At 35.2% G+C, this 26,363-nt stretch overlaps 1 protein-coding gene across 3 annotated transcripts in view; it reads left to right on the forward strand.

The window, feature by feature from the left end:
- SPRED1 (sprouty related EVH1 domain containing 1) overlaps positions 1-26,363 on the forward strand; it is a 115,345-nt gene that overhangs the window by 45,464 nt on the left and 43,518 nt on the right. For all 3 annotated transcript variants that reach the window (XM_046653522.1, XM_046653525.1, XM_046653524.1), the window contains exon 2: positions 9,960-10,134. In XM_046653522.1, coding sequence (XP_046509478.1) covers positions 9,960-10,134 — 175 coding nt within the window. The remainder of the gene's footprint in view (positions 1-9,959; positions 10,135-26,363) is intronic.

The raw sequence follows: 26,363 nt of genomic DNA on the forward strand, positions 1-26,363 counted from the left end.
TAGTGTGGTATTTTCACAGGAACTCTCTAAACTTCCTTCTGTAGGATGAAGTGTTATTAATGTTGTGTAATTATGTCCCTACATTACTAAAGCTCCTAAATTTTGACTAGATTCTCATTTGATGAAGTGTTTAAGTCACCTTGTGCTGTCTACTTCTCGCCAGAAGCTCTCTTGATAGGTGTTTATAAGAAGGGGTGAGCATTCTTCATGCTGCTTCATCTGATTTTCTTTTTTTCCCCCTGGATTCAATTATACAGGCATTTATTAGATGCCTATTTTATGGAGGTTCTCCTAGGACTTACTTTCAGGTGTTGGCCATATCCAGGACTCTCAGATATTGGTGATTTTTAATACTGTGTGTGGAGATGCTTCCTTTTTTCTCAGGAGATTGTTCTACTGATTAATCTCTGCCACTGACTCCATGTCTTTTTAGCATCCCTGGCTTGTTTGCCTGATCCCCGAAGAATTGGCATTCTCAATATGCAGGGTTGGCAGCTTACTCTTGTTACTCCTCTCTTAAATGCCAAGATATTATATGCATTCTCAGCGTGGGTAAAGCTGTAGTCTAAATACTTGCCTCCAGGTGCATTTGGAAAAGTGAATGCTCTTCACCTCTGCTAAATAAAGTTATAGGTACAGAACCATATTGAAGGAGTTGGCAACATATTCAAAAGTTGAGGGTACTAAATGTAAGGGATTCTCCTGGCTTGCTTAGCAAAAGCCGTCTTATGTTGACAATGAAAGAATTACCTCTTCAGGAGTGTCAACTCAATCTCCCTGTCTGTTCCCTGACTAGAGAGAGTGGTGATTTCTCACTGAATGCTCTTGTCATTGCCCTGGTGCAGTCAGAAGAGTATTATTTCATCTCAGCCCTAAACCCACAGTTTTTTCATTAGTATATCTGAGCACAGGTGAGACCAGGCAATATCATTTTACTGAAGACACTGAGAAACGAGTAGTAGACTACTCTGCCTTCTTCCTACCTGGTGAAAAGGAACTTCTCATATAACTGCATAGTGGTACACTCAAGGATATCATGTACCTAACCTACATCAGAAAAATGGGACAATGTCCCCTTTTTGCTTTAAGTAAGAATTATTAACCATAGCTAACCATCAAGTATCAATTACTTGAGTCTCCCACTCATACTTTATATAATGGAAGCAGTTACAAAAGCTACCTACCCTAATTATAGACATCAGGGAAGACTTTCTGGAGAGTGAGAATTATAATTAGATAATGTGTTAAAATTTAGAGATTGTCCCTGTTCACCTTGGAGTCTGGAGGCACACCTCTCTGCTAACCCTATGCCTGCTTTCACAAGGTGGAAATCGTTTTTCTCCTACCACCCAGCAACCTCTCTCAAGCACGTCTTTCCTTCTTGAAACCTTGATCTAAGGTGCAAGAGGACTCTGGAATTCCTTCTCCTGTCTGTCCACCTTCTAAGAAGTTCCTGTCTCCTCTCAGGACATGCCCATGAGAGTATCCAGCTTTCTTCAGGCAAGACCTTATTTGCTATCTACCCTTCCACAGAGCAGCCACGTTAAGTTTAGTAAAATAAGCCCAGCATCTTTGGAAGAAATACATGCATGTGATGTGATTTGTGGGATGTTCTGTAGAAGTGTGTGGAGAGTGCTGGGATGCAGGCTGTATCTGAACGAGTCTGTGTGATGGGGGAGAATTATAAACTGTAAATAGTGGGAACAGAGAGACTGATTCTTTCAGCTTGGTGGGAAAGGTGCACTGTGCAGGATGCAGCAGGTTTTGACATCAGGAAGGGCACAAGGCTGTTAAAATCAATCTGCATTCCACTAGAAATTCATCGTTGTACTATGAATAGCAAGTGTACAAAAACTGCTAATTCTTTTTATAGAGACAAGTACCATTTTGAGATCATAACCTTTCAGAGAGAGTACGTTTGTGTGTGTCAGAGTTTGCTAAAAACATTTTTGAATGGGTAGGGCATTCACGTGGTATAAATTTCGAAAAGCATAAAAGGATATTTAATGAAAAGAAAATTACCCTTGTACCTATGTCTCATTTCACCTTGCTAGAGAAACAGGTTACTAGTTTTATTGTGTAAAGTTTCTGTCTATATGCAAGCATATGTGCATATATGTTTTTTCCCCACAACTGGTAGCATACTAAACATACTTGTGTATCTTAAAAAAAAAAACAACTAGTTAATAGAACTTAGAGATCAGCTCACTTGATAATATAAAGAGCTTCCTCATTTTTGTCATGGCTACATAGTGTTGCATTCAATAGGTGTTCCACAATTTAACTCGTTCCCTGTTGAGTCTTATTTAGGTTGCTTTCTTTTTTTTTTTCCCCTGTTAAAAACAGTGCTTCTCTTTAAACTATGCTTATCAAGTAATGATTTCTTACATGTAGAAAAAAATGAATAGAAGTAGAATTTGCTGAGTCAGAATATTTGCATCTTAAATTTTGGTAGATATTTCCAAATGACCCTCCAAACATGTCATGCTTCCATCCCCTCACCAACTTTTGTGATAACAAATTTGTTGATATTTGCCAATGTGATAGATGAAAAATAGTCTTTAATTTGCACTCTTCTTTATTTTGAATGAGGTGAATTTTCTTATTATATATTTCATGGCATCTATGTTTTCCTTCTGAGAATTTTATTCATGAACTTTGCCTATTTTCCTCTGGGTTGTTGGTCTTTTTAAAATGATTTTGAGGCCCTGCCCAGTGGCATAGCAGTTAAATCCTCACATTTTGCTTTGGCGGCCCGGAGTTTGCTGGTTCGGATCCTGGGCACAGACGTATGCACCGCTTACCAAGCCGCGCTGCGGCAGGCGTCCCATATATAAAGTAGAGGAAGATGGGCATGGATGTTAGCTCAGGGCCAGTCTTCCTCAGCAAAGAGGAGGATTGATGGCAGATGTTAGCTCAGGGCTAATCTTCCTCAAAAAATAAAATAAAGTAAAATGATTTTGAAGTTATTTTTGAGGAAATACCTCTTTATTTTTTCTGTTATATGTTGTTTGTGGTAGATAGAATACTGTGTTGGTCTTCCTCCCCACTACTCCACACCTCAAAGATGTCCTGGCCCTAAACCCCAGAACCTGTGAATATATTAGGACTTGGCAGATGTGATGAAGCTTATGAGCTTTGATATGGGGTGATGATCCTGGATTATCCGGATAGGCCCAATCTAATCACATAAGTCCTTAAAAGTGGAGAATCTTTCCTGCCTGTGGGGCTGTGGTCAGAGAGAGATGGGACTACAGAAGAAAGATCAGAGAAAAGCAGTGTTCCTGGCTTTGAAGATGGAAGGCGGCCATGAGCCAAGGAAATGTGGACGGCCTCTAGGAGTTGGAAAAACAAAGAAATTCATTCTCTTCCATACACTCCTGAGAGGAATGCAGCACAGCTAGCACTTTGATAAGCCCAGTGAAGCCCTTTAGGCTTCACACTCACAGAACTGTATAAATTTGTGGTGTTTTAAGTCACTAAGTTTTCAGTAATTTGTTATGGCGCCAGTCAAAAACTCGTACATGTGTGCTATACATTTTTTTCCCCATTTGTTGCTTTTTCTTTTTACTTTAATGTTTATGTGTTTTTTCTATGGGGGAATGTGTTTTATATAGTTGAATTTACCCTTTTATTTATTTATTTATTTTTATTTGAATTTTTTTTTTGTGAGGAAGATTGGCCCTGAGCTAACATCTGTGCCAATCTTCCTTTCTTTTATGTGGGGTGCTGCCACAGCATGGCTTAAAGGTAGTGGTGCTAGATCTGCACCCAGGACCTGAACCTGCCAACCCTGGTCCGCTGAACCAGAGTGCGTGGACTTAACCACCATACCACCCGGCCCGCCACATTATCCTTTTATTTTTTAATGGCCTCCAGATCTTAGACCTTTCCTATTACAAGATTATTTAAAATTTTACCGTATTTTCTTCTAATGCTTTTTCTCATGATGAGCTCTAGTATTATTGTTGGTTCCTTGTCTTCTACGTTCTGGTCTCTTATTGACAGTGAGTACTTATATTTATAGTTCAGCTATTCTGACATAGAGCTAGAGAATTTCGAAAGATGAAATCATAGCATCAGTGCTGGTAATTCGGATGTCAGAGGAGATGGACGGTAGTGATGCCAGAAGGCAGGAGACATACAAAGTTAGAATTTTGTACTCCTTTAGCAGATTGCTTTTATATCCTCAAGAAGGTTTTCTCTCATCTTTTGTCTTTTGTCTCATCGATTGCTTTTGTAACAAATTGCTACAGATTTAGTGGCTTAAAATAACACAGATTTATTATGTTGTAGTCTGGAGGTCAGAAGTCCAAGTGCATCTCACTGGGCTGAAATCAAGGTATCGGAAGGGCTGCATTCCTTCTGGAGGATCTAGGGAAGAATCCCTTTCCGTGCCTTTTCCAGCTTCTGTAGAGGCCTGCATTCCTTGGCTCATGACCCCTCTTTCCATCTTCAAAGCCAAGAAGTGTAGTATCTTCAAATCTCTCTGATTCTGACCTCTTCTTCCTCCCTCTTCTACTTTAATTCATCTTATATTGGTCTCATTTTCATTTTCTGAATATGAGTTAACATATTTTCTTCCCTTGGAACCATAATAATTTTATGGTTTACTTAAGAGAGGATGATGTAACTTAAGCAGCTTTCAGGTAACTCATTTGCAAGGAAATAACATCTTGATAAATTTTTAAATTGTAGGATCTGAAAATCTATTGCAGAGCGACTTTTCCCTTTAGACCAAATATTCTTAATCTCAGGTTTGTGAACTTCTTAGCAGGGACTGCGAATCCCAAAATTGTATTTAAATGTGGTTTTTAGCCATATATGTATTTTCTTCAGGGGAGATAATCTGTAGTGTTAATTACACTTTAAATAGCATCAGTGATTACCCTGGCCCCCCAATTTAAGAACCATTACCATGCAAAACAAACAAAATGACTTGTACAGCTCTGACTTTTCCTCAGTTCTGTTTCCTAAATTTATATACATTTCTAATTACCTGTTGGTCATTTATAATGTTGTAGCTGACTGTTCTTTGACTTAGCATTTCAAAATACTTTCCTTAGTCTTTCTCTCCTTTTCTCTTTGTTCCTCTCTTTCTCTCTGCCATCTCATACCATCCCACCTCTGGACTCCATGCTGAGAGCACTTTGGTTCCAAGGTCTTAAGTATTTATTTGTGATTTTTCTCTTTTAGCTTTCTGCTGGAGATTGCTAATTATGCCCTTGTATCTTACCGTCTTTTCTTTAGTAATTGTGTCCCCAGTTTTTAGATGGGCACATGGTCACATGGAAATATAGACTATATTTCCTAGCTTCCCTTATAGATAGGTGTGGTACTGTGACAATGTGATATAAACAGAAGTGTCTGTATAAATATCTGTATTTATTAAGATATTTTATTATGTAAAATTTGTTATAATAACTTCCTAAGTAATCTCTCTGTCCACAGTCTCTCCTTATAAATTTTTCTGTACTTTCAAGCTATGTAAATCTTTTATTAAACACCTTTTGGTAGGAAACTTTAGATAAGGGCATAATTGACGTATATTGGCAACATCATTGTAATAATTTGGCGGTTTTTTAATGAAAATATAATTGAGCAGTGTTTGAGGTAAAGTTTAATATCAGTGAAGTAAAAAAAAAAGAGAGACATCTGGAAGTTTTAAAGCATGGCAGGGTAGGAAGGTTTAGAAGTTGGGTTAAGCTTAGGAATGGGATGAGGAAGTTTTCTGGTAGAAATCCATGCTAGAACAGGTGGGCCCTAGATACAAAGAGATGCTAATGAAGGTAGGCCTCAATTCACTGACACTGTGCAGCAGCTGTGAAGACCTGGTTGCTGTGCCCAGGGGAAAAGAGAATCATACGTAGCTGAGAAGCAAAGACCAAATTGGATTTAACTTCCTGGTAATGGAAAAGGGTTAGTGTGTGCTGTAATTCAGTAAATGCATGAATACTTGCTCTGCCAGATATGGGTGATTTTAGGGACTTTCTTACTTTCACAGAAAGTAGAGCATTCTGTTTGCTTCCTCTTAAGTCACTTTTATCTAAGGAGGGGATGACAAGTACAAATTTTATTATGCTACAAGGCAGAGTATGACAAAGTTTGTAAGAGCTCCTGTTAGTATTTGGGAGTGGGTGAATGTTTTCAACAAAGGAGTTACTGCTTTTATTTGGAAAAGAAGACATTTGAAGGTAAGGGGCTTATGAGATTAAAAGCACAGGCGAAAAGATTAACTTTGGCAACAAGGAAGGTCTGTCAAAAACAAGCCAAACATTTATTGAACAACTTGAAAAGTTTTCTGGTAGGTGTTTTAGTCTTAGGTCTTGAAGTTGAAAGCTGAGTTGTTGAATTATAAACGAATGAAGGCTATGGTAGGGAGAATACACATAAGCTTCTGAAATACTTTAAAGCTTGAAGGATCAACTAGAATAGATAAGGGAAATAGTTATATATTTGGTATAGTTGAAAACATGAGATTCAAAAAAAAATTTCCATAAATTACTTGCCAGCTTTAAAACCTCTTTTGTTGTATTAAGGTGAACAATGAATTGGGCAACCCTACTCTTCCAGTAAGGAAATCTTTGTTTTAGTTATTTTCCTAGAAAGGACAACAAATCTTTCTAGGTGGCACTTTTTATAAAAAAAACTTTTTTAAAAGTATTTACTACTGCTACTTAAGTACTACATAGTAGTACTCAAAAAGAGTACTACTTTTTATAAAGTAGAAAAAAAGAAATTGGGATAGTGAGGGTAATTATGTTGGGGATACCTTTGTTTAGAAATATTCGTACACTTAAAAACAACATTTTAAAATTTTTATAGTATCTTGAGTAGAGCCAAGTTATAGATAAAATGTGAATTCTTAATTTATTTAAGTTTCTTTTAATTTATAGATATTATAAAATAATAACTTTTGAAGAAACTGAGAAATGAAGGGAAAATGCCTAATTTCACCATCCTAAAGTAACCACTAGAGTTTTATAGTTTTTAGTAATCTTACTTATGCACAGATTTATATTTTTAAAATATAAAATATGCCTAAGAAGGATTATACAAATTGTAAAGGAGAATTAGTAAGATTCAAAGATGATAAAAATAAGAGTCTGTGCCCTAACAAGGATAACTATTCTCACCCTCTGAAGTCAAAGTACACCCTGAGCTTCTGAACTGAGTCACTTTACTCCTGAGTCCTCCAAGTCTTGTAGAATCTAGTATAAAATTCTTAAATTTCCCAATTTACTATATAAGTAGAAGAGAAGGAAGAGTCAGGATTCTGTCATAAAATAAACACTTTTAAATGATTATTGGGAACTTGAATTTTGGTTCTGACCTAAGTTCTACTTTGTGACTCTGTATCTTCACTGAACTTCAAATTTATTGAGCTTTAAATGCATGAGTTCAGTTCACACATATTTAATCTGAACCTAATCTATCTAAGTTATGTGCTATGCCTCTTGGGATATCCTTAGACTTAAATTCTTGATAAACCAAAGGACCTTTGTCTAGTATTGATTCTGTCCCTCCAAGCTGGTTCCCAGTGTAATAATTTTCTCTGGCTTCTTGGGATGCATGTCATGTTTATTTATAGTAGAGGTACTTATTCCAGCCCATCCTGGAGTATTCCAATTTGATATCTGTGTCAGCCCAGCGTTGATGTACTCACACCTCCTCTGGCCAGTTCTCTGAGTTGAAGTTTGGTAAGAACTGGGCTCAGACAGGAATCAGAGCCTCTGAATAACTGAATAATAAAAAGCTTAGACACAATGGTAGCCTATGAAGCTAAAGACTTTCAGAGCTTCGGTATAGAGAATTCTTTTGACCCCAGTAAAAGAGAATTATGGTTGACTAGGTAAATTTTATTTTTTCCCAGGCCCTACTTGGGTTTGAATTACCAGGATGACAGCTAGTTCAATTTTAAATTCTTTGTTTTAGTAATAATTAATACTTATATAGTGTTTGTTATGTGTCAGGCATTATTTACATTTGTTAAATGTGGGTTCTTTAACTTTCTCAAGGACACATAGCTAGTAAGTTGCTGAGCCAGGATCTAACTTAGGAAAATTTGACTTTAGACTCCTTGCTCAACCACGACACAGTGCAGCTTCAAAAGTGTACAGCTCTCTGACAAAAGACTTGTGTCAAGAATATATGAAGAACTTCTAAAAAGCAATAATAAAAGACACATAATAAAAAATGATCAAAAGACTTAAAAAGAAGGCATGCAAGTGGCCAATAAGCAGTGAAAAGATGCTCAACGTAATGAGTCATTGGGGAAATGGATATTAAAGCCCCAGTGGGTTACCATTACATCCTCACTACAATAAGTAAAATTTAGAAGTCTGAAAACACCAAATGTTGGCAAGGATGTGGAGCCATTGAAATTATCATACATTATTGATAGGAGTGTATAATGGTACAACCGCTTTGGAAAACAGTTTGTTAGTTTTTTATGTAGTTAAATATACTACCCTATAACCCATTGATTCCGTTCCTAGGTAATTATCTAAGAGAAATGAAAACGTATGTGTACTAAAAGACTTGCACAAGAATGTTTATAACAGCTTTATTCATAATAGTCAACAACTGGGAACAATCTAAATACCTATCAGCGTAAGAAAGAACAAATGAATGGTGACCTGTTTATTCAGTGAGTGAACTACTAACACTATAGAGTGAAAGAAGTCAGACCAACAGGGTACAAGTGGTGATTCTCTTTGATTCCATTTACTGGAGGCCCATAAGAGACAAAACTCACTCACTCGTTAGAAATCAGAGCAGTGGTTACCCAACTGTTGGAAAGGAGCCTTAAGGGAACTTTCTGAAGTCATGAAAATATTCTGTATCTTGATTATCATGTTGATTACAGATGTGTACATTTGTGAGACTTTGTTGTTGTATTTAAGATCAATATGTGATGTTATGTGTAAAGTATGCCTCAAAATAAAAAATAAAGTAAAACAAAAAAAAGCAAGGAGGAGATTTCAGACAAGCACTGACAGTAGAAATGACAGCTGGCAACCTAACACTTAGAACATGCAGAGACGCTAAGCACAGAACTGTTACATAGAACCTCAGTTGATACTCATAATAACCAAGACAAGCTTAGGTTATATTCAGTATAGTTTTCTAAGAAGTCAGTAAGGTATATTACTTTTAGAAAGGATTTCACTAATAATTATTATATTAAAAGTTTTAGAATCAAATGCTTGCATGTTATCTAGAACATTAGTATAATGAAACATTTCTTAGATTTTATGCAGAGTAATTTTGGCTAACATTGGGAAATTATTCTGAATGTAACTACAGTCTAGTCTCTCCTAAGAACAGAGTCTACCAAAAATAAAGCATGAAAAGTTTCTGTAGACCAATTTGCTTGATAAGTTTTTGAAACAATATTTATCTTTATATGATTTATGTCATTTAGATTCCCAGTTGTTAGAAGAAATGGAAAATGTGAGATCTGAGCTAACCATGTTTGTTTCAACATTTTATTTATACTATATTCCAGAAATGTTAGAAACTTAGTGATGTCACAATTAAGTGTGCTCAAATACAGCAGTAATTTGTCCTGGTTACATTGCAGCAGGTGGACGTACATAGATGAGTTTGATAGTGGCCTATGTAGTTTGACAGTGCTTGTCTCTGGGGTCCTTCATAACTTGTTCCATGACAGTCAGATGTGCTTGAACTACTCAAATGATGAATTGAAATGAGAGATCTGTAGTCTTTTATTTTGAGGTTAGTCTTCAAAATGAAGGTTAACCTTTTAAGTTAGTTTGTGGTTTTTTACCTCTTTTAAGTAGGTTACTTTCTGTGAACTATCATGGAAGCAGTAAACACTCTGTTTAGTTACCACACATTAACTAATGTGGTCTTTGGTTTCTCAAACAAGACTGACAGCTTGACTGTTCTTTGTTTATGGAAAAGCTAATTTCTAATCTTTGCATCTATTTTAGTAATAGTTATGCACGAGTGCGAGCTGTGGTGATGACCCGGGATGACTCAAGTGGCGGATGGTTACCACTTGGAGGGAGTGGACTAAGCTGCGTCACTGTCTTCAAAGTCCCTCACCAGGAAGAGAATGGCTGTGCTGACTTTTTTATCCGTGGAGAGCGACTCAGGGACAAAATGGTAAAAATAATGCATCTATTGCTGTAATTTTAAGATTCTCTAGAATAAACTGTCTATTTAAAATTATGATTAATGCACCATTATGAGAATTACTTTTGCCCAGGATAAATGATTATATTTTCTGTAGTTTGTTTAGTGTTAAAGATAGTGAAATGTGCCTGTTTCTTTGCAATTGGGACTAATATTAATGTACACATGTTAGAGGGGAGCTGCGTTTCTGATTAGGTTTAATACAAGAACATTCATGAATAGTCCCTCTAGTTATTAAACCAGGTGCACCCTGCCTCCCCTTCTCCTCGTTATCCCCTAGACTGGAGATTGGCAAAGTATGGTCCACAGGCCAAATCCAGACCTGACACATGTTTTTGTATGGCCTATGAGTTAAGAATGGTTTTTACGTTTTTAAATGATTGAAAAAAGTCAAGAGTAATGATTTGTGACACATGGAAATTTAATGAAATTTAAATTTCTTTGTCCATTAAATGAAGTTTTGTTGGAACATAGCAAAGCTCATTCATTTACGTTTTGTCTATGGCTGCTGTCACCCTACAATAACAGAGTTGAATAGTTGCCACAGACACTGTAAATATCTGGCCCCTTACAGAAAAATTTTGCTGGCCCCTGCCCTAGATTCTTGTGTTCTCAGATTTCTTATTTCATTCCCTATTAGTCTAGTTATTCTAGACTCATAAGACTACCTGGTGGCCAACCTAATTTTAACACTGCTATCTTCCACTCCAACAAGTGTTTCCTTACATCTCTGTATTTTAAAATTTGAACCTAACCTTTGATAATGTTAGATATTTACTCTTTTAATCCGTGTGTAAAGCTCTTCTTCTTTACTTTGTTTGTAAGCCAAAAAACAACTCTAATCATATCTGAAAAGCTGAGTAATGTTAGTGTCATTCCTGCATCAAGCAAAAGGAGAGCATGCACTTAGAAGCAAAATGAGAACAGAGTGCCAAAAACTTCTAAGACTCTTGAGAATAACTAGAATTCCTTTTAAATATATATTTGTGGATAGTCTGTGAGCCCACGTTGCATCTATAATCTTACTTCTATTGAAAATGTATTTTAAGTTCCAAATAATTCTTTCATATATGAACATTTTGAATAAGCCTACTTTCAGTTTGGGTTCTTGGTTTCTGGGTATTTTTCACTAAATTATTTCAGTAAGTTAGAAAGTAGTCTTATTTGTCTGTGCCCCGGTTTCTGCCTCAGTTAAATGGAGACTTAGCCTCTATCATCTTGAAAGCCTTCCAACTCTAGTTTTGTGTAAGTTTATGGCTCACTCGTCACTATGTATCTCAATTAACCAAAGTGTGGTTTTAGGATTGTTGGAAACCCTACTTTGAAGTCAGACATGTGTATAATAAGTTAAACACGTCATCTCTGAAAGTTTAAATATTTAAAGATGGTTCTTGCCATGAGTAAGATGGTGCCTGGCATATACGGATGCTTATTTGAAATAAGGTTTGTAGACTTCTAAGAAAGAGCTTATGGTGATCTGTTCTACTGGTAGTGTTTTAAAAGTAATGCTTTAAAGAGTGTTTGTAAGTCAGAATACTGGTAACAGTAGTGAAGAAGAAAGGTGGCTTTTCCCAAGGGTGAAAGAAGCACTTTGGTAGAAGACTTTTCCAGCCTTTAATTTCTGATTACTTGTACTAAAAATGTCTTGTTAAACTTCCCAAAGAGTTATGTTTCACTCCCTTTTTATAAGAGGCACAAATAAAGAGCAGACTGACCAGGATTTTTTCAGGAAGGCAGTATTTTGTGTGATTGGGTCAGTTCATTCATTCATTGGTTCATTCAGAGTGATCAGAAATTATTTCCTCTGATGCTTACCTGTAACCTGCTTGTTTTTATGATGCTTCTGAAGGTAGGGTTTATTTCCCAGGTTGCCCTTCTGATACTCTAAATTAGAGCTTCCCAAGCTGTGTGCTGTGAATACGTCTTAAGTGGCTGAACCTGCAGGCTGGTTGCCTCTCAACACTAGCAGCTCCTCCTCTTTCTGGTTGCCTTATAAATGCTTTTTCTAAGTGTGTCTGAGGAAAAAGTTGGAAAGCTCTGCAATACATAATTGCCTTTCATACTTTCTTTTTTCCCTGCTTTATCTCCCCAAACTCCCCCGTCCATAGTTGTATATCTTAGTTGCAGGTCCTTCTAGTTGTGGGATGTGGGACGCCACCTCAATGTGGCCTGACCAGCGGTGCCATGTCCACGCCCAGGGTCTGAACCCTGGGCCGCGGCGGCGGAGCGCGCGAACTTAACCCCTCGGCCACAGAGCCGGCCCTGGCTTTCATACTTTCTTGATGGTTGAGAAGGAATTCAAAAGAAACACCAGACGTTGGTGTTGTAGCCCAAGATAATGGAAGTACTGCCTCTCTCCCAGACATGAGGGGATGGATGGAGTGGTCTTTAACAAGGATAGATTCTCAGAACCACTTTTCTTCATCTGTGTGAATTGCATCCTTCATTTCCTGATAAATCTTTATATCCTTGATTTTTTTCCCTTTAATTCTTTAATAGAAGTTAGTGTTATCTTGGATCACATTTTTTTTTTACATGCTAATTAAAATTTAACTGTTAATTTGTATAGATAATCTTCATGATAGAGCTCCACATTCCCCGTGGTAGAAACTTTCTCCTTTGCATTTTTCCTTAGATACAGTGGCTCTTCTCTGTTTGTATAACACTTCTATTTTATGGGCAAACATTTTACCAAAGTGTTTACCGTATATATAGGTTATATTATTTGACCATTTTCAGCTAAATTGTATGGGATATCTAAATTTAAAACACTGAATTATAATACACCTTTACAGACTTTATAAGTACCTGAGTAAATTGTCAATAATGACATTAAAATTTTGCTAAAAGATTTACTCAACAGTTTTTAATTACAATCAGGGATCTAAAATAGCTATTTTTAAGTTTATGTTGTAGACAAAATACTGCAAATTTACTAATTTAATTAAAATTACCATGCTTTTTAAAGCACATTATGTACTAAGAGATGACAAAAAATGGAGTAGGCTACCTAGAAAGATACAGATCCTACTGTATCTTTACAACAACTGGATTACTTAAGACCGTCTGTGAAAACAAGAAAAAAATGCTGCGCTGTTATAAGATAGATGTGATTGTAAACTTAAGAGTGAAAAAGGTAATATTGAAATGAAGAAAGGAAAAACAAACATTTCAAGTTTAGAGACTTGCCAAAGAGAGTTAAGGAATTTTTTTTGCAGATTAATAAGTGATTAGATTGTGGATAAAAAGTGGTTTATAAAAATTAAAATACCTATAAGGTAATAGTTGTGTTATTTTAAAAGGCAAATGGGGTTTTTAAATGGGGTTTCTTTCCTTATGTTAGAGACTAGAACAAGTTTAGAGTATTTGTTTTCTAGGAAGGATGTAAAGTAATTATAAGATAGCAATAGCTGTATTAAAAATGAGACCTTCTTTCTATAGTGGGAAACCTTAAAGACCAGGGAAGCATCTTTCTGCCTTGGATTGCTTTGAAAAAGTGCCAAACAGCAATTTCCCATTGTGCCTCTGTGAATTATTTCATTTGTGAAACCTCAGTCCTTCTGCAGGACTCTTCCTCCACTAAAAACCAATTGCATTAACTAGCTTGTCCCTTAGGATTCAGCAGCTCTGTCACTTGAAAGATAGTAGTTCTCATGTTCACCATAATATCACAGAGTTAGGGAAAAAAGTGGGAGTGGGAGTAGAGCTGGTGTCAGCATTTTTGTGTTTTTTATTCCCCTGCAGAGTATTACTCTATGACCCACTTATATGAATCCCTTTATTGACACGGTACCATTCAGATCAGCATCCTCTAGCTTTCATTTTTTGTTTAGTGACCTTCGCAATTCCTTCCTATAGCCAAGTTTTCCCCATCTGAGCCTCATCATCGTTCTTGGCTACTTTTCTTTGCACTGTCCTGACCTCCTGGTCTTCGTTTCAGCGGGCTGCTTTCCTGAGTCTGGTTGTTACCCAGAACTATTCCATTTGAGGAATTTTACAATTTCTTGTCATTTCTATTTTATTCCCCTTTTCTTGCTCTGCATTTTCATGCTTACTTTATTACTTTTTGCCACTATTTCCACCCAATTTCACTAGATTTCTTCTGGCTTCAGTATCTTTTTTATTATTTTCTTTTTTAATCCAGTCTAAGTTTTTCTTGTCAATCATTTAAACCACTCTATCATTTGTATTTCAGTAAACAATATGTTGCTGAGTTTTTTACCTTTCCTCGCACTAAGGGAACTTCATTGAATCTTATTAAAAGAGAATATTTTCTTTTTACAAGTGAGTCTTTCATGCAATAAATATTTACTGAACAGTTACTGTGTGCTAGACACTGTTCTAGGCACTGGGGATATTTAAATGAACAAAGACGGAAATCTCAGTTCTTAAGGAAATAATATTTTCTGGTGAGGGACTAAGAAATACCACAACAAATAAGTAAGTAAAATGAGTTATATGCTAGACAGTCCCAGCTGCTAAGGGGAAAAACAAATCAGAGAAAAGAAGTATAGGGATTGTTTTATGGGGAGAGTGGATAGAATTTTAGATAGAATAACCAAGAAAGGGCTTACTGAGAAGGTAGGTGTTAACATTTGAGTAGAGATTTCTAGTTATGAATAAGGCATTATATTCTAGTTTATATGTTCAGATTTTCAAATCTTGAGTAAAGTAGAAAACTGTATTGCTGGTTAAGTTCTTCTGCTATACTATATAACATCTTGGACTTCTTGTGGATTTGGTGAATGGTGTCAAACTGTGCATCAATAGTAGTCATAAGCCTAGCTATTTGTGATTCCTCCATTTATTCAAAGAAGTCTTATTTAATCTTGATTCTGTTTCATCCTTTTCATCTCTGCCCCTCTCTCATCTTGCCTGTATTAATGCAGATGAGGCTTATAATATTTTTTCATGGCCTAGTTTTACTTATTCTCTCTAGCTTCTATATTGCTTACCATACTGAACTTTCTAAAGCTTGAGTCTAATATTTCTTTAATAGTTCCCCAAGATTTCCTAGAGACAACTCCATCTCCTTATCTCAACACAAAAACTTTTATAATCCATCTGCCTGTTTCCCAAAGGCAATCACTTCCGTGTTGCTGCCTTACTGAGTTCAACTCATGGTTCACCAGAAACATGCATTGCTTAGGGCAATGCCCTCCCCTCTTTTACATTAACTAAGAAACTATAAAGATAGCATTTTAAGAATTTATGTGGAATAGAGAATGTAGACAGCTTACTGAGGAAATGATAATGGCAGGAACAGTTTCTTTTATATTGTCATGGTAGGTCACAGATGGAAAAAATAGGAAAATTGAATTAGAGAAAGCACCTGGGGCAAACCAGTTTTGCTGTGAAGGACTGGAATTGGAAGAAATGCTAATAATAATTACCTTCATCTAATTCAAAACTTACTTGTTCATTTTAGGGTCAATCCATTTAAAAGATAATAAATTCAACTATTAATAATTTTTCTCTACAGCCATGAATTTTGTGACTTTCTCCCAGCAGTTGTTTTACAGCAGTTAATTCTGAATATTGCCAGTATTCCCTGAAGAGAAAAAACCCTGCCTCTTAGCGTTTCTATTCTCATTCGTTTGGAGCCACGTGATAGCTGTTTCCTGAAAATTAAGATTTAGAATGTGTCCCATATTATCTTCCTGGCTACTTTTATTTCCTCTTTTCAGAAAACTTCAGCTTAACACTTACTTCAGCACTCTCTTTACTGACTACACTATATTTCCTCTTTATTATTGAATTGTTTATTTTAGGCTAACATCACTCCGTTCTTTCGTCATTGATTTATCCTGGTTGATCTAGTCTATCAGGCTCCTCAGGATTGTCTTGGCTTCATCTTTCTCTTTTATACCTGATTGTGATATATTTCGTAATATTTCCATTACATCCCAAGTGCTATTAAACTGTTATAACAGTTAATAGCCTCCCTAATAGCTAAATTAAAGTCTAAATTCTGTTCTCAAATTACTGACCTTAGCTGTTAGCTTTCTAAATGTTTCCTCACTGCTTTTGCTCTATTAGAATCTAAATTATAATCTGAATGTAGCATGCTTTTAATTGATTGGTTGACTAATATTGTTTTAATTAATCAACAGCTGTTTGAGCCTTCCATGTGCTAGACTTTTTTTGTTTTTTTGTTTTTTTTTTTAAGTTTAAGGTGTACAGTACGATGGTTTGATTTAGTCTTGCATTCCTCTACTCGGGCTGCCATAACAAAATACCGTAGACTGCCTGGCTTCAGCAGCAGAAAGTGATTTTCTCACAGTACTGGAGGCTGGGAAGTCCAAGTTCTGGGTGCCAGCTGATTCAGTTTCTGGTATGAGCTCTCTTCCTAGTTTCAGAAGGAATAGAATTCAATCCATACCACTTTCTATTCAATTCTACTGATTTGTTGATTCTTGTGTAAATAATATACTTTTACAGTTATTTTATTTAGAGTTTAATATCTGCTAATACTGGTTTTTCCCTTGTTAGTCTTCTTTATCCTTTTTTTATATATTTCTGCCCATTCTTTCAGAACCCTATACAATTGACCATTTTTTTCATATAGGTGTATTTGTTTATGTTTCTTCCTAGGCACATAAAAATTTTCATGACTTGTAAATGATTTTTTCCCCTCATTTATGGTGTCTTTTAAAGCTCATTCATGCAACTTATCTTCTTTTTGTGTAGCACTAGCCAGAACGCAGAATAACATTAGATGATGTTGGTGATAATTTTGGCTTCTTTGTGAATTTAATGGAATTTCTAGTGTTGCACCGATAAGTATGGTGCTAACTGTTGTTTGGACATGTCCTTAATGTCTCGTAGGTCCCCACCACCATAATTTGATACTGATTTTTCTGAAATCTGGTGTTGCAAATGTTCCATAGACTTTTGTAATCTGATATTTTTATTGAGGTAATTGTAGATTATTAATTGCTGTTGTAAGGAATAATATACAGATTCTGTTACCTTTTACCCAACATTTTGCAATGATACAGTATATCACCACCAAACTATGTATTCACATTGATACAATTCATCATATTCAGATTTTCCCAGTTGTACTCATTTGGGTTTGTATTTAGGTCTATACAATTTCACCACATGTATCCACTACCACAGAAAAGATACAAAATAGTTCAATCACCATAAGAATTCTCCCTCCTGTTACTCTTTTATAACCACAGCTACTTCCCTCTTGGCCTGGCAGTCACTCTTCTGTTCTCCATTTCGATAATTTTGTCCTTTCAAAAATGTTATAAATGAAATCACAAATATGTAACCCTTCAGAATTGGCTTTTTTCATTCAACATAGTTCCCTGAGGGTTCATCCAAGTTGTTGAGTGTATCAATAGTTTGTTCCTTTTTATTGTTAAGTAGTATTCCATGGTATCTTTGTATCAAGGTTTGTTTCACCACTGACTCATTGAAGGACATCTAGGCTGTTTGCAGTTTTAGGCTATTGCAGATAAAACTGCTATGAACATTCATGTACGAGTTTTTCTGTGAATGTACTTTTTGTTTGTCTGGCGTAAATGACCAAGACTAAACTTGCTGGGTTGTATGGTAGCTTCATATTTAGTTTTATAAGAAACTGCCAAAGTTTTTCCCAGAGTGGCTATACAATATTACGTCTCCACCAGCCATATATGAGCAATCCATTTTCTAAGCGTTCTCACCAGTATTTTGGGTAGTCACTGTTTTTTTTTTTTTGGTCATTCTGATAGGTGTGTAATTGTAGCTCATTGTGGTTTTAGTTTGCATTTCCCTAATGGCTAATCATGTTGAACAACTCTTCATGTGCTTATTTGTACCTTCTTTGGTGAAATCTCTCTTCATGTCCTTTGCCTATTTTCTCACTGGATTGTTTGGTTTTTTTGACTTTGAGTTTTGAGAGTTCTTTATATGTTCTAGATACTTAGTATTTTGTCGGGATCTTTTTGTCTTTTCCACAGGGTCTTTTGTAGAGCAAAGTCTTAAATTTTGATGAAGTTCAGTTTATCAATTTTTCCTTTCATGGATGATGATTTTGGTGTCGTGTCCAAGAACTCTCTGCTTTGCCCTCAGTCCTGAAGATTTGTCCTGGGTTTTTTCCCTGGATGTTTTATAGTTTCACATTTTATATTTAAGTCCCTGGTCCCTTTTGAGTTAATTTTTATATAAGTTGTGATATTTAGGTCAAGGTTCATTTATTTCGCCTATGCATATCCAGTTTTTTCAGTACTGTGTGTGGGAAAGATTATCCTTCCTCCCTTAGATGACTTATATACTTGTTAAAAATCAGTTGGGCATTTTTGTGTATGTTCTCCGTTTTGTTCCATTTCTCTTTTGTTTATCCCTTCATAAGTATCACACACTGTATTACTGTAGCTATATTGTAAGCCCTGATACTGGGTAGAGACATTTCTCCCATTGTGTTCTTCTGTCTCAAGATTATTTTAGCTGTTCTAGGGTCTGTGCCTTTCCAGATCAATGTTAGAATGATCTTGTCTATGTCTGCAAAAATCCTTGCTGAGATTTTGATAGTAACTTTGTTAAACCTGTGGGTCAATTTAGGGAGAATTGACATCTTTACTGTGTGACTCTTCCAATCCATGATGTGGTATGTCTCTGGTTAGGTGGTCTTTGAATTCTTTCATTAGCATTTTGTGATTTTCAGCATATAGATCCTATATGTGTTTTAAGAATATACCTGAATGTTTCATTTTTCTTGGAGCAGTTGTAAACCTTATTGTGTTTATAATTTAGTACATGCTCATTGTATGTGTATAGAAATGTGATTAATTTTTGTGTGTTGATCTTGTATCCTGTTACCTTACTGAATTATGAGGGTTTTTTGTAGACTCTGGGATTTTTTAACATAGACAATCATGTACCTACAAATACAAACAGTTTTGTTTCTTCCTTTTCAGTCTGTATGCCTTTTATTTCTTTTTCTTCCATTATTACAATGACTAGAATTTCCAGTTCTGTGTTGAAAAGAGTGGTAATAGTGGACATCCTTGCCTTGCTCAGATCTTAGTAGAAACACGTTGTCTTTCATCCTTGAATATGATGTTAGCTATAGGGTTTTTTTTTTTTATAGATGATCTTTACTGAGTTGAGATAATTCTCTGTTCCTAACTTGCTGATAATTTTTATCATGAATGGGTGTTGGAATTTGCCAAATACTTTTTCTGTGTCACTTGATATAATTGCATCTTCAGCTTATTGTTGTGGTACATTACATTGATTGCTTTTTGAATGATGACCCAGCTTGTGTACCTGGAATAAATTCCACTTGGTCATGGTCTATAATCTTTTTATATATTGTTGGATTTGATTTGCTGCTATTTTGTTGAGGAATTTTGTGTTTAAGTTCATGAGAGATATTGGTTTGTCGTTTTCTTTTTTGGTACTACCTTTGTCTGATATTGGCATCAAAGTAACACTCACATCATAAAATGAATTGGGAGGTGTTCTCTCCTCTTCTGTTTTCTAGAAGAGATTGTGTAAAATGATGTTAGTTTCTCTTTAAATATTTGGTGGACTTCTCCAGTGAAACCATCTCAGTGTAGAGGGATCTCTTTTTGAGAGTTCCTAAGTTACAAATTCAATTTTTTAATGGTTATAGGACTATTTAGGTTAACTGTTTTATCTTTGGTTGATGATAAAACCAAAGCTCTTGGTTGAGTTTTGATATATACAATTTTCAAAGAATTGGCCCATATCTTCTTCCAGGTTGTCTAACTTATGAGTATAAAGTTGCTCTTAGTATCTCAATTATTCTTTTAAAGGCTATGGGATCTTTAGCAGTAATCCCCTGTTTTATTCCTGAAATTGGTGATTTGTATTTTCGTTTTTTATTTGCCAATCTTGCTACAGCTTTATCGATTTTATTGGTTATTTTTAAACCAGATTTTTTCATTGATTTTTTTTCTCCTCTATTTTCAATTTTATTGACTTTTGTTTTTTGTTATTTTCTTCCTTCTGCTTGCTTTGGGGTTATTTTGCTCTTCTTTTTCTAGTATCTTGAGGTAGGAACTTGAATTATTGCTTTGAGCCTGTTCCTCATTCCAACATCCATACCCTTTGAAAGGATTCAGTTCACCGTAATAGAAAGGTTTGAATTTATAAAGTTTAATCTTTAGTATATTCTTTTTTTTTGTCTACTTCAACTCAAAGGCTGAAGATCTCCAACTATCATGTTTTTGGATATTCTTGTGTTTCCGAAATGTTTTTGTGTTATATAGATATTACTGTATGAATCGCTTAATAAAGGTTCATGTCTGTTAAATCCTTAGATCATTAACATTGATTCCATCAGAATTGTATGGGCCCCTCTCCAAGTTATGCAGATCCTGTTGAGGGAGAAGAGAATTGTTTAAGCTTGTTTAGTTTAATTCTGGCAGTTCAGAGGTCCCTCAGCCAGTAGGGTTTTGGGAAGGAGACAAGTAAAGAAGCTTGGGAGTATTTTGTGTGCCCAGTAATTTTGTGATCTTTAGTGTGGCTACTCAGAGTTAGTCAGGGCAGTGTCCTAATTAGAATTCAATTGTGACAGTTCCCTCCCCTCTTTGCTGGTAGTAATCACCCCTAAATTCTCTACAGAGGGTGGCCTTCTTGCTTGTGGCTCCTAGTACTTGACCTGTTTCCCAGAGGCACTGTTCGAATCCCAGTGGATCTCACCTCCCGTTCCCTCATCCCCTCTCCGTCTTATTTTCTAGTGATTCACTTTCTTTAATGGTTTCAGGTCTCTAAGGGTTTTCTAATTTTTTTCAATCAGTTTTGGTAAATTATAGTTTTTCTAGGAAATCAACTATTTCACTTAGGTTTTCAAATTTGCGTCATAAAACCTTACATTGTATTCTTTATTAGTTTCTAAATCTTTGCTGTACCTTCAGTTTTGTTCCCCTTTTCATTCTAATATTGTTTGTTTGTACTTTTGGGCCTTTTTTATTTGTTCATTTCACTGGTCTTTGCAAACAATCAACTTTTAGCTTTTAATTTTTAATTAAACTTTTAATTAAATTTTAATAGTTCAAGAACTCTTATACATCTTTTACTCAGTTTCACTAGTTTTTAACTTTTGCCATGTTAGTTTTGTTCTCTCTCTCCCTCCCCCAGTACACACACACACACTCTTACTTGTTTTTGAACTACAGTCACACACTGCTTAAAGAAACGGATACATTCTGAGTAATGTATTATTGTGCAAACATCATAGAGTGTACTTAGGCAAATCTAGATGGTATAGCCTACTACACACCTGGGCTATATGGTATTAATCTTATGGGACCACCATCATATATGTGGTCAGTTATTGACTGAAACAGCATTATGCGGTGCATGACTGTATTTGAAGTAAGTTGCATACATCCCAACTTTTACCCTTTACTACATCAGTGTATTTTTCCTAAGAATGAGGATATTTTCTTAGATAATCACAGTATAATTATTCTATTTAGAATACAGTACTTTAATCTACAGTTTTGTCAACTGTCCTAGAGATGTTCTTATAACATTTTTGTTCCTTCAGTACAAGATCATGTAGAATTTAGCTGTCATGTGTCTTTACTCTGCTTTATTCTGGAGCAGTTCCTCAGTCATGGACATGTTTAAAGAATGCTGACTCCCTCTCTTCTTTTTGTGGTAGCTGACTGTTGTTATGCGAAAAACATTGCCGTTGTTTCTTCTGTTACTTTAAAACATTTTTTTAAAATATTCTAAAATCCCACTCAGCTCAGAACACAGCATTAAACACAAGTTTTTCTTAATAGAAAGTTGCTAAAAATATGTATTTGATAATATAATTTCATAGAATGCCTTGGTTTCCTTTATATAAAGGATACTACTAGTTTTTATATTGTCCAGAAAACAAAAAGTCATAATATGAGAGAACTGTTTGAGATACCAGCTATTGATTTTGGTTATCAAGTAATTTAATTTGAGTTTGGAATTTTTATTTCAAAAATGAACCTTGGACTCATATTTCAGAAAATTACTAGTAAATTTTTTTTGTCTCGTTACCAACTTAGCTTACTTCTTAGATAATACTACTTGTAAACATGTAATTATCTACTTGTACGGTAGCAACTGTAATAAAGTACATAGTAGTTTGAAAGTACATATTTAATTTTACTCTGCTGTCCCAAATTATTAGTTGTTATTAGTGAAACAAAAATGCTCTTGTACCCATTTTTGGCTTGGTCTATTTTAAATGCTTCTGGCAAACAGTCCAGTAATTTTATGATGGGAGTTTTACTCTATATTTCCCAAAATAACTTGGAATATATCTTCAGAAGTTTTAGTTATTTAGTGACTGTGGCATTTCTTTTTCTTTCTTTTTGCTTCCTCTATAAAATATCCTAGAATTTCTTTCAGAAGAAGGAAAAAGGTTGGAGATTGAAATGTTTTCAGTACCTTTAGAATCCGTTAACTTAAGCTCCTCAGAGTGTAAACTCTTTGAGGTCCTGAGTACCTTTATTTATCATTCATACTCTCCCCCTTCCCATCCTCAGAAAAGGTCTCCCCTCATAAATGACATACCAGCCTCTCATAGCAACTGTTCTATTATGGGCTCGTGGCATCACTTGGTGACCAACATCACCATTACTACTAATATTTATTGAAAGTTTACTATGTGTCAGGCACTATTTGAGTACTCTGTATGCATTACCTCATTTAATTCTCAACCGCCAGATGGATAATGAGTGGTAGAGACGGGATGGGACCCAGCTGGTCTTAGCTGCAAAGCCCACAAGCTTAATTAATTGCTACCAAATTCCTCTCACACAGAGCTAACATTTTTCTTCTTGGGAAGTGTATGTGTCCTGTTCCTGCTCCTTCTGTTATTCATACCTTGGTGACTTTATTTTGGACACTTTTCATTCATGTAAATCTCCATTCTCATTAACCACCTTTCTTCTTCGCCTTTCTTTTTTAACTCTTAGCCTTACTCTTCCCTCTTTCGCTTCATCTATATCAGATTTCAATATATTTATGCTAACAGTAGTTTCACTTTTCTTTCTATTTAAAGTTCACCTGTTCATCTGTATTTTTTTCATAAATAACATCTATTTAGCCTTAAACAGAAGAAACTAAAAGAATAAATGTTCTTTATTGTTACCACTAGATTGAAAGACTAAGATCTTATTAAAATATTCATGGTTCCAGAAGTATTTATCTAGCCAGAAAAGAATTTTGACTTGTATGTCTTAACCAACTTAGTTGTGTTTAGATCTGTATAGGAATGCAAAGCTGTCCTACCAAATACCCTACATAGTTGTATTTTTCCTCCTTCATTATTACAGTCCCCTTCCTGAAGCTGGCTTCAGCCAGTCCCTTTGCAGCAGTTGTATTCTGCTCCAACCTGGTTAGGTCTGTTGGTATGTAAAAGTCTAAAAAAGGTTTTTTTGAGTGTAGTCAGAATAAACATTTAAGTGCTTTTGAATTTGTTGTTTCTTTTTCTAGTTTTAAAATTTTTCATATATGTTTACTTTTTCCTTTATAATAATGCTTCATTTCTAATCCCAGTATACTTGTAGATGATCAAATGTTCAGAAAGTTCTAGTACTGATTCTACAACATGACTCTTTAATTTGTTCTTCGTTGTTAATTAGCCACATTCTTAATGGGTCAGTTAAGGGTTATTGATGTCAAATTTCTTTGGCAACATATTCTTTTGTAGTTATTCTTGTTGAGCCAGTCTTACATTTAATATTCATTTTACATTTGCTGTTTACACTCTTGATGTCTTTTCTGTTTAGTAATTTAATCTATCTGTTGGGTAGGAATGAGGCCAGGCCCACTGATCTACTTTTAAATTTATCTTTACTCTAATTTATAAATGTCCTTCATGGTTATCATAGAGGTCTGATGAAATTCATGTATTTCCAGAACTCCTTAAGCCCAGAAAGAAGTATATTCAACTATTAGTTAGAATTTGTTAAAGACGTGTTTCAGGTTTAACAACTGTATATAAAATATTTGTAAGATTATATTTTTAATGGTTTCTGGCATTTACTTTTAGGATAGTCTTAGCAGAACTTACAGTTATTCATTTCATTTTGTATTCTGGGAGAGTTGTAACCGCTTCAGGCCAGTAGAGTACCTTTTAGTTTACTATATTGGTAATTAATAGATATAACTCCCTATTGGCCAGAAATAATTTATCCTGTTACTTTATTTTTCCTACAGAGCAAATAACTCACCTGGTGATGTTGGATTGATTGGTTGTAATCTCTTAGCAGAAATGTAATTGCAGTTGTCTACAGTTTGTTTGCTAATTATGCCAATCATGAATGTGGTAAACATTGAATTCTACTTCCTATATGCCCATTACTATTAGAATTACCGTGTGTGGTGGATGTGTAACCTCAATATTTACATGACTTAGGTGGAACATCTTCTTGCAAAGGTATTTGTGTGAGTCAAAGAGCTACTTCATTATCCTCCCCATTTCCTCAATGTATTTTAAAGCCCATTTTTAAAACTCACTTCTCTTTGTGTTTTGGGAGCCTCTAAAAAATAGATGCCCTTTGTGAACAAGTGGTAGAGATGAGTGTAGATCATGTTGAGATTTTATTTATCTGAGAGAAAATAGTTGGAATACAGCATTGGAAAATTTAAGATAGGGGTTAGTTCAGCAATATTTTCATGTGTTAAAAATTAATTTAGTGATATTTTCATGTAATAATAACTATAGGACCAAACTAGTTGTTTATGTCCTCCCCTTTTTTAACAATGGCAATTTAGCATCGTTTTCCAAAATGCATATTACTCTCCCACTGTTTAAGAATACAGTAAAAACGTTGCAGTAATCTATAACACCAATTTCAACTTCTTGAATTCCAGAATTTAATTTAATTATGAATTTTATTATTATTGCAAAATGGTTGTTGTGACAAATAGTAAATTTTTACAAAATGCCATGGCAAAGTGCTGGCATGTAAAAGCCCTAGATACTTGTTCATTCTTTTCTAATACATGTAGAATCATCGAAGTGTAGGAAACAAAACTCTTCAGACAGTTTCATTACTTTGTCTCTAAGCAGGCAGGACAGAATTCAGTCACCTTCTTGGTTACTTATTTCAGAATTAACAAGACTTACTACCAACAATTGTTATATTCAGTGATATCCTGGTAAAGGTTTAACAATCAGCTCTCCAACAGAGGGGAAAAAGGCAATGATTTAGAGCATTTACATACTCCCACCATAGCTGATTTCAATCAATAAGACATAGAGTTGGGAAAAAGTGAGCAGTAATACACAATTATTTTTTCTTTTGTTACCTATGCCTTTGGCATCATATCTAAGAAATCATTGCCAAATCCAATGTCGTAAAGCTTTTGTCCTATGTTTTCTTCTAAGAGGTTTATGGCTTTAGGTCTTATTTAGGTCCTTAATCTATTTTGAGTTAATTTTTGTATATAGTGTTAGGTAAGGATGCAACTTCCTTCTTTTGCACGTGGATATTCAGTTTTTCCAGTACCATTTGTTGGAAAGACTGCTCTTTCCCCCATTGAATGGTCTTGGCACTGTTTTCAAATACGTCAAGGTAGTTTCCTTATGGTTCTAGTTTGTTGAGTGTTTTTATCATAAAAAGATGTTGAATTTTGTCAAATGCTTTTCTGCATCAATTGAGATGATCACATGTTTTTTTTCATTTTGTTCATTTGGCATATTACGTTGATCAGTTTTCATCTGGTGAACCATTCTTGCAGTCCAGGAATAAATCCCATTTAGTTACAGTGTAAATAGTCCTTTTAATAGGCTGCTGAATCTGGTTTGCTAGTATTTGTTGAAGATTTTTGGATCAGTATTCACAAGGAAATTGGTCTGTACTTTTCTCGTAGTGTCTTTGTCTGGCTTTGGTATCAGGGTAATGCTGGTCTCATAGAATGAGTTAGGAAGTGTTCCCTCCTCTTCAGGTCTTTGGAAAAGTTTGAAAAGTATAGGTATAAGTCCTTTAAATGTTTGATATAATTTACCAGTGAAGCCATCAGGTCCAGGATTTTCTTTGTTTAGAGGTTTTTGATTACTGATTCAATATCCTTACTAGTTATAGATCTATTCAGATTTTTCAGATTTTCAATTTATTTCTGACTTTGGTTCCTCTTTTTTTTTTTTCCCTCCCCAAAGCCCAAGTACATAGTTGTATATCCTAGTTGTAGGTCATTCTAGTTCTTCTGTGTGGGGGATGCCACCACAGCGTGGC

The sequence above is a fragment of the Equus quagga genome, chromosome 2 (assembly GCF_021613505.1).
Source record: "Equus quagga isolate Etosha38 chromosome 2, UCLA_HA_Equagga_1.0, whole genome shotgun sequence".
In the NCBI taxonomy this organism is placed as follows: Eukaryota; Metazoa; Chordata; class Mammalia; order Perissodactyla; family Equidae; genus Equus; species Equus quagga.